The following is a 10000-nucleotide window of genomic DNA, read 5'->3' on the forward strand; positions in this document are numbered from 1 at the left end:
CCTGAACAGCAAGCGCTCATTACTCTAATAAACCCGCCTGCTGTTTGTCCTCGAAATGAGCCACACGAACAAGCTCAGTGGGCCTGTTTATTCTCAAAGCACATCCACAGCAGCAGAATATGCCTGTATGAGTGTGTGTGTGTGTGTGTGAGTATGGGTGTGTGTGTGTGTGTGTGTCTGTCTGTCTGTGTGTGTGTGTGTGAGCGTGTGGGTGTGCTTGAGTGTGTGTGTGTGAGTATGGGTGTGTGTGTGTGTGTGTATGTGTGTGTGTGTGTGTGTGCGTGTGCGTGTACTTGAGTGTGTGTGTGTGTGTGTGTGTGTGTGTGTGTTTGTGAGTATGGGTGTGTGTGTGTGTGTGTGTGTGTATGTATGTGGGTGGGTGGGTTGTGTGTGTGTGAGTATAGGGGTGTGTGTTTCTTACACATTTTATGCGCTTGGTGCTTGCTTTTTGCTTTGCAGTATTATGTGTATTAGGTCATGGTTTGTCTGATGTGTGTTGTTTAAAGGCACTGACAGAATTAGAGGCTGATAAAATCATAGAACTTATCATCTTTCTTAGTCATCTAAAGCCTCATTGTACCTCTGTGATACCGTTTAGGTCACTGGTCATTATGCTGAGGTCACTGGTCATCTGGTTTACATCACTGGTCATATGGTCTGGGTCACTGGTCATACAGTGTTGATCACTGTGGCATTAGACTGAGGAGGGTGGGGGTTGGGTGAGATGGTTTGGGAGGGTGGGGGTTGGGCAGCGGCGGGAGGGGGGGGGGGGTCGAAGGGGCAGTAACGAAAACACAAAAAATCTGGGTGTGACAGGAAGTGCAGTAGACCAGTCGCAGACACTTCCTGTTCACGTGTCACTCGGCTGTTCAGTGGTTATCCACTGATCCATATGCAAGAGGCAGCCAGAGAGAACTGAAACCAAGGGCAGATTTCAAATGATGTGAGAATTCTCCAGAGGAGCTGTGGTGTTCTGTCTTTTAGGGGCTCCAGGAAGAGAGACAGCCCATTTTGTGAGAGATTTAGAGACAGAGTAAATGTATGCGTGTCCAAAGTGATGTTGGGGATTTATATACACTTATTCATGGTCCAGTGTGGTCTGGTTTCCAAATGGCAAAGAGGCAGGATTCCCAGTAGATGTTTTAAACACTACGGCGTGGTTCTGTCCATAAAATACTGATGGCGCTGAAATGGCTTCATAAAGCTTTGATTTACATCCTGATTCAACCTCCTGCAACAATTCACACTTATGAATGGGTCTGTAAAACCCTTCTCATCTGTCACCAGCTCCTCTGTGTCACAGCATACGCCTGATACACACACAGAAACCGCATTAGGAATCACAGCGAATTAGAAACACTGTATCACAGCATACGCCTGATACACACACAGAAACCGCATTAGGAATCACAGCGAATTAGAAACACTATCACACCATACGCCGATACACACACAGAAACCGCATTCAGAATCACAGCGAATTAGAAACACTGTATCACAGCATACGCCTGATACACACACAGAAACCGCATTAGGAATCACAGCGAATTAGAAACACTATCACACCATACGCCGATACACACACAGAAACCGCATTCAGAATCACAGCGAATTAGAAACACTGTCACACCATACGCCTGATACACACACAGAAACCGCATTCAGAATCACAGCGAATTAGAAACACTATCACACCATACGCCGATACACACACAGAAACCGCATTCAGAATCACAGTGCACTGGAAACACTGTGTCCCCAACTCCACAGAACTACTGAATGCAGCGTTAGTGTAAGATGTTTGTTAGTACAACCTTCCGTTTCCACAGCAGAGCTCATTTGTACTGAGTAAAGGAAGGAGAAGGCCCTGTTTTGCATGCCGTTCTGTAACATCTTTACGGTTTTTCTGTGACGCATGAGCACAGAACCCGTGAATGTCTCCCAGAGCCCGGCCGTGAAAGGGACCGTAACGTGAAGACAGAAGATGTCTGACATCCTGCAGGGACTGTCCCAGACTGGGTTACAGTCATTCATAAGCAGAGTGTCAGTCTGCCTAAACAAGAGCCTAAATAGTGTCACCACCAGGGAACATCCTTCAATGACATGTCAGAAATATTCCACCTGCTTTTCTCACCAAGTCCACCCATATATGATCTGCAAATAGTTCTGACAACATGCACACACACCTTAGGGATGTGGTTGAGAGACAGTGTTAAATAAACGCTTTATCACAGGAAAAGGGGACCCTTATTGGGTGGGTGGGGGGGGGGCAGTGTTTATTACAGAGTTCTGAAGTGTTTATATAACGTTCATTACACAGTAGCTTTTATGTAATGTTTATTACATAATTATGTAGGGTTTATGTAAGGTTCATTACACTGTTATGTAGGGTTTACATAACGTTCATTACACAGTTATGTAGGGTTTATATAAGGTTCATTACACAGTTATGTATGGGTTATATAAGGTTTATTACACAGTTATGTATGGTTTATATAAGGTTTGTTGTCTAGGTTTTATTGGGATGTGGCTCAGGCTAATTTACAGAAAGTGTTGAATCAACAGAAAGGTTTTTGTCATCTTACACCAGCTGTTTTCCTCCTGCTGGTATCTGGGACACATCTCTGGCTGTCATAGCTGGCCATTAGCAGGGAGTATTTTTTGCTGCTGCCAGTTAGACTTCAACTGGTGTCATCTCATCAACACCAGTAAGGTAGAGGCAACAAACACCACCAACGACAAAACTCTTCTGCCTTTCTGCAGGAGGTAAGTAACCCTCCCCAGCCTGCTAGGCCAACACACAGGCCTCCAGGGAGAGGGGCTCAGCTCTAACCTCCACACAGAAAGAAAGAACACACAGACCACAGCAAGGTCCACTAATGCTGTTATATCCATAGTGGGAATGTGTCACATTTTGCTAAAAATATAGTTTGCTGCTAAGAATGTGGACTAATGTGGAGGTAGAATTTCGACATGAAAATCTCTTCACTGAGTTACAGACAACACAGCAAACATTATATCAGCTGATGGTTCGAAAAGCTGTATTAGACAGGTAACTGACACAATTACATAAGGCCACAGGTCAAACCACTCACACAAATGTCACCTTGAGGAGGACTGTGGGCTGATCTCTGCACTTTCACAAAGCTCCTCTGAATTAAACCACACCTGGATTTACTCTTTGAAGACAGTCAAATTACAGGACCAAAAAAACCCAGAAAACAAATCACCGCTGTAGGATCATGAAGGCATTTCATCGATGCAACTGGCTACGCAATATCCCATTAGAAGAATATAGGCCATTTTCACATTGTGCCATGTGTGAATACGTGTAGGAGAACACGCATGATAGGCTGAGCTGAGCCAATTCACCGAAGCTTTAAGCCCTTAGGAGAAATACGTGGTGGCACTCCTAGAACATTAAAAATAATAATAATAATAATTAAAAAGTGTTCACGAGGAGACTTTCTTATGTTTTATCTCGTGGAGCTTTGCCCTCTGGCGTTGCTCCAAGCTCGAGGAGGGTAACTGAAACGGTCGCAGCGACCTCCGTCATACACAAATGACGGCCGGTCCTACGGAATAACAATAAGATCAAATAGACGCTGCTCCTGGCGCGGATACGCATGCAGCGGGTCCTACAAAAGAGACAGCCTTGAGGATCACTTTGAGAGAAAAACGTAACATCTCGCGACCTACCAACCCTGAAAGCTTTCTGAGGTAAAAAAAAAAAAACAATCTTTGAGTAGCAGGGATGTGAAGAGATTAATATTCGAAACACAGAAACCAGCTCTGGGCGCGTTGCGGCAATCAAAACAAGCGAAAGCTTGATCAATAAAAAAGGTCAGATCCGTTGTGGGTTGGTATGACTGACTCTTTTGAGAACTGAAGGATGGCGCCTCATTATTTTCGTCTAGTCCATCACAAACTGTTGTTAAGTCTTTGAGTTTATCACTGAAGGATAACGTAAACTCAATACTAGGACTGCGTTCCAACAGCTGCTTCAAGTAAAGTTTTCCTCTCTCTCCAAGACGTTTTGGTGTGGTGAACCCGGGGCACATACAGTACCATTAGAAATGTCGCTTCATACATATTTTGTGTGGTGAGGCATCTGCGACAGTGTTCCTTCTAATGGTAATTCTGTAAGCGAACACAACAATATGTTTAATAAAGGTCTAACGAAAAAAATGTTGATGCAAAAGTTACATCACACTGGCAACGCATTTTTATGTTGGTGGTATATGAGGAAAACTGATTTAAATAGATGTATGGTCAGTGCAAACAGCAAACCGCATAATCCGTCGATTCAAGGAGCCAAGCAAGCAATTGCCCTACCTACTTCAGAAAACCTGTCAGTCAAACTGCAAACATTTTCAGAAGTGAAGTAAGCTACCGTATGCATCAGTTTATTTGGGTACATAGGTAAACTTTGGTAAGACGGGCTGGAAAACGTTTGAATCCCATTTACTGTGCAGCAACTAAGTCTGAGACGTTAAGTGCAATTTCTGTTGGTCCGCACAGGATCGGACGATGTCAACATTAAGTCGAGAATGCGAAAGTTCGACGAGTTCAGAGTCGTTTTCTCTTACCTTCGTTAATATTACCCATTGACAAACAAACCAACTACCTTAAGTCGTCCGTAGTCGGCTGTTAAGTTATTATAGCCGTTCAACAATGCATTAGAAACACTCACCGTTTAACTGATTGTAGACAACATCCTCCAGGCGTTCCAGCCTCTGAAGGACGGACTGCCTGTCTATTAAGTTCGTAACTTTACCATTTCTGCTTCGCAACCTTTGATCAGAGATCCTCCCCATCTGAACAAGCTCTTCGGAACGGTCTTGAATCCTGCAGTAGACCGAAAACAAGATGATCCCGACGAACACCAGAATGTTAACCGTCAGCAAAGTTTTGATTTTCCTTGCCACAGCCATGAACCTAACCGACCAGCCGAAGCTGACACAATCAAGCCAAATGATAATCCATTGAGGGAATGACGCCAGCTGTGTTTTGGTTTGTAAACCCGACGTTTAGACGATACCCAGCCCTCTTCCCTCGAAACGAAGTGAGCTGTCCTTTCAGCACCACAGAATAATGAGTCAAGCAGTTTTTGGTACTGACTAGGGGTTGATGCTACAGTGTCACTAACGTCCCCAGTTCTCCACCGCTACAATTAGCGTAGACCAGTAGGGATATAAAAACAAAACGTGTTTTTTCCTCAGATCCTTTAGTTTTATCTCGCATGCATTCAGCCTCCTTGTCTGTATTGGATCAACAACGCGGTGCAGCCGTAGCAGGGAAACAAAAATCCAGGTCCGTGAAGATTACACAATTCATCCGCGAAGCACGGCAGATGTTCTCAATTCGGAACGATGCATGTTCTGCATTTCATAAGGCGACGATCATAGATCAGCTACAGATATAAGTCCTTGCCAAATTATGCTCCATGATGCACACCGTCCCTCGTGCGGCTCTGATATTTCTTCTGGCTGAGGAGGTTGTGGTCAGACGAATCAGCGCACGGCTCGAGTCAAGATGTGCATTGAAATATGACCCGCGGTTTTAGCTCCGCTAATCAAGCGAAATACGCCATATATCCCTCAACGCTGTATGCGATTTGGACACCAGACAGAAGCCAGTTGATCAGATGCTATCAGCGCTCGCCAGCACTCGTCGCACTCTGCATTATGAGCGAGACAGCTTTCCTCTTTGGCTCACTCCCGCATGCTGTTCTCGTCCCGCCCTCTCTCTCTCTCTCTCTCTCTCTCTCTCTCTGTCTCTCTCTCTCTCCCTCCCATAAACAGCACACAGACCAGGGGCTGCTGCGCTGTGACGTTTGAAAATTCATAAATATTCAAACAGCGCTTGGGGAATGATAGACTTGAATATGATAGATGATATGGATAACGCTGTGTCTTATTGGCATTACTCATATGCTTGGAATAAGTCCAGAGAGGTCGGCTCATCTTCAGAAAGAAGCATGAGCGATATAATTTCTAAAGTAATTTGATGTTTACGATATAATTGCACCTTGGAGTGACATTCATTTAAACGCTCGTTGTAAAGCCACTGTAAAAATACAGAATACTTCCGAACCTGAAATAAAATATTTTTTACTCATCAAACTGCCAGCAGGAACAGTGACAAGTAATTTGTTGAAATATGAAAAGCGTGCGCGCGCACACACACTCACACACGCACGCTCACACACACACAAAGAGGGAGAGAGAGAGAGAGAGTCCCGATCATTAAACGTTTAAGTGATGATTAAAGCAATGACAGTTCAGCAGTGACAAACGTAATGTTCTGTTGATTAAAACAACCGAAAATTGGGCAACTGAAATCATTTTCATGAATCCAAGAGAGGTGAAGAGAGAATTGTGATCCCTGATTAAATTATGAGAAATATTTTGAATCTATTAATGATGGCAACTATTACTTTAGTTATACTAATAAGTGTCTAAGGATTAATGTTCTGTTCTGTTTTGTCTGTTCTGTGTGTCACATTTTATAGCTAACACTTAAATGTCATTAAAAAGGCACAGTGGAAAAGTAACAAAGAGGAAGTTATGCAAGAATGTGAATGTTGAGTACATGCAGAAATATGCCTACAAGTCCAAAAGAAGAAGTATTAACGATTTGTTACAGATCTGTCGTAACGTGTATATAATCAAAATCATCTTCGATTAGACAGGTGAAAGGGTCAGAGAGGTCAGGTTGGGCTTTTCTCTATTTTCAGAGAGACTGTGTTGAGTGTCCTCACCCATGATCATGCTACTGAAATAAAGGAATGATTGATCACGGCCGAAGTTTGTTGTCTCTGAGACATAGCCAATCTCTTATCTTTATCTTACAAAATTCATGGTGGCGTACGATGCAGTCAGACGCGCTTTTCTCCAGGGGAGTTAAACATTTGCTGATACAACCTAACGACTGATGGAAGTACTTAGGATGACAAGCTACTAAATGTCTGTTTAGCTTTCAAGCTGCAAAAATCACCAATAATATAAAAATGTTCATAACACAAAAGCTGTACCCAGACACGATCATCAGCGTTAATGTTTGATTACCATAAAACAGATCACCTCACGGTACATGGGTGCACTTCTAAAATGATACTCGTCAGCACCGTTCAGCCCGTGTGGTATGTTGGTGACGTGAACTTTTTCTGAGTGGTTAGACCCACACTTGCTTAGCTCTTGCATCCCCTTGCTGTGCATGACAAGTAGATTGCATTTAATTGGCTTTATCTGCAAAATTTTAATTAGGTTTCCTGCTGAATATGAATCACATTAAAAAAACATGCTGATATAGATTGTCAGGATGTCTGCTGAGACAGCTGGGCTCTGGGGAAACAGTTGCACATTTTTCCAAAAACATAATAAAGCTTTTTTTTTTTTAAACTAGAGCACTTGCAGCTGTTGAGAGAACATCAGGACTGATCTGAGAACTGCAGGATCATTTAGACTCGCATAAAAACAACCTACCCATTGAGGCACCTGCCTCTCAAAGCTTCAGTGCTTCTGCCTCAAACCACCATTCCCTAATGTGAATGAAAAAAAAAGGTCAAAATGTGTATGAAGGAAGGGGTAGAACTTTTTGCCGCTGTTGCCAAAAGTGCAACATGGGTCCACCATCGTCACAGTCATGGTTTACTGTCAGTTTGACACTAGGCCCCTAATTAGATTTTGTATTCTCATTGATGATCTATCCCTGGATCAGATGTATAGCCTTAGAATGGAACCTGTTCTTCAGTATCCATGCACTGTATCTGATGAGGAGGAGCCATGTGAAACAGATGTCTAAGGAGACCGATGTACAAAGATCAATATCTGACATATTTTAGTGGGATATTGTTGATTATTGACATGTTTTCACTTACAGCCTCTGTCTGCTGGTTTAGGGGTTCAGCCCCAAGGGTCTGGCTTAGGGGTTCAGCACTAAAGGTCTGGTTTAGGGGTTCAGCACTAAAGGTCTGGTTTAGGGGTTCAGCCCCAAGGGTCTGGCTTAGGGGTTCAGCACTAAAGGTCTGGTTTAGGGGTTCAGCCCCAAGGGTCTGGCTTAGGGGTTCAGCACTAAAGGTCTAGTTTAGGGGTTCAGCACTAGGGGTCTGGCTTAGGGGTTCAGCACTAAAGGTCTGGCTTAGGGGTTCAGCCCCAAGGGTCTGGTTTAGGGGTTCAGCACTAAAGGTCTGGTTTAGGGGTTCAGCAGTTGTGGTCTAGTTTAGGGGTTCAGCACTAAAGGTCTGGTTTAGGGGTTCAGCAGTTGTGGTCTAGTTTAGGGGTTCAGCACTAAAGGTCTGGTTTAAGTTTTGTATTTGGCATTGTTTCAGAAGATTGGGCTATAATGGCATGATACAGTGAGTTACACACTTGTTTTAATTGACTTCAATTCAGTTACTTATTAAGAGAAACTTCAACTTTCTTCTAAATCAAGGGTGATACATCTATGATACATCTATGATACATCTATAATACATCTGTAATACATTTGTAAGTTAAGACATCATACGTTGTCTGTCATCTGTGATGCCCAGGCCAGCGGAACCACAACTTTATAACCCTGATTCAGTGACTGCTTTATTCTACTCACTCCGTCACTTATAACCCAAACCTGATCTCTCATTTAAACTAACAGGATAATGCCGTCATACACAGATATCCATTCACAAATTGAGTAAACCTCTCAGGCCGCAGAAGTGAACATTCTTACGGGAAGTGCTCTTTGCTGCAGTAGCATAGGATCAGGATCTGTTCTTTGGGAGGGGGGGGGGGGATTTTGAATCTAAAAAAGCCCTTTTGAGAGAAGGCATTAAAATCTGAAAACAGAGACATGGTCCTGCCAATCCTCTTTGACATGGTTTTGTGTGTTCAGCATCATTCAGTTGAAGTGGTAAGCCAAGACTGTGTTAGCTTTTATAGCTTTTAGCGGTATTGGCTTGGGCCCATGCCAGTCACACTTTGGTCCAGCAGTTCCCTGCCTGGCTTTACAAACCTGTGAAAAGGAGAGAGAAGAAACAGGCTTTAAATGTCTGTGTAAATGCTATTCTCTGTACTTGACTGCCAGTTCAGAGCAGTGTGTTGTTGAGAGGGTCTTTGCTTGGTTTCAGTCTGTATTTTATGAAGACGGCAGAATGGCTTTTTAGGCTTGTTTTCCCACTGATACAGAGAGCACTGCTATTGCCAATACTGCTGTTTTCAGACAGACTACACACACACACACACACACACACAGACACACACACACACACACACACATGCACGCACGCACGCACACACACACACACACACACACACACACACACGCATACGCATACGCATACGCACACGTGCACACACACACACACACACAGACACACACACACACACACACACACAAACACACAAACACACAGACACACGCACAAGCACACACACACACAAACACACACACACACACACATACGCGCACACGCACACACACAGACACACACACACACACACCCACACACACATGCATATGCACACACGCACACCCACACACACAGATAAGACTGGTATTGTTAATATTTTCCATTTTATTTCCAATATCATCAAAAAAAGTCTTAAACTAATTCTCAATTATAGTAGCTCCTTTATAAAATGGTTGATATTGTTTTATTCTACATGGTGTCTTGACCACATGTCAGTGACTCCACTCTGTTCTCTTACTCTGAGTGCCCTGTGGTCTCAGCTCGACAGACACTGAAAAAAAACAAAAAACACACACACACGTGTGTAACAGCTTCTCAGAAGCTGTTGGCTCTTTTGTTAGAATTTCTCTGTCAGATTCTGCATTAGACATTAGCTTCAAACTCAATGCACTTTACTCAGAAACACTGCCCTGGGATCAGCCTTGCATCCTCCCCGGGAGATGCATCTGTCTTATCGACCAGTGACTCACAAAGGGTGATGATTACTAAACCAGTCTGATGAAAACCCATATTAACCCATATTGCCGTGTGTGTGTGAAACCAGCCCAT

At 43.5% G+C, this 10000-nt stretch overlaps 1 protein-coding gene across 1 annotated transcript in view; it reads right to left on the reverse strand.

Annotated features, from left to right (window-relative positions):
• Positions 1 to 4934, reverse strand: part of galnt9 (polypeptide N-acetylgalactosaminyltransferase 9) — a 65608-nt gene extending 60674 nt beyond the window's left edge. Inside the window, exon 1 of the mRNA XM_030791622.1 lies at positions 4694 to 4934. Within this exon, the coding sequence (XP_030647482.1) occupies positions 4694 to 4934 (241 nt within the window). The remainder of the gene's footprint in view (positions 1 to 4693) is intronic.
• Between the last annotated feature and the right edge of the window lie 5066 nt (positions 4935 to 10000).

Source organism: Chanos chanos, chromosome 14 (assembly GCF_902362185.1).
Source record: "Chanos chanos chromosome 14, fChaCha1.1, whole genome shotgun sequence".
Lineage (NCBI taxonomy): Eukaryota > Metazoa > Chordata > Actinopteri > Gonorynchiformes > Chanidae > Chanos > Chanos chanos.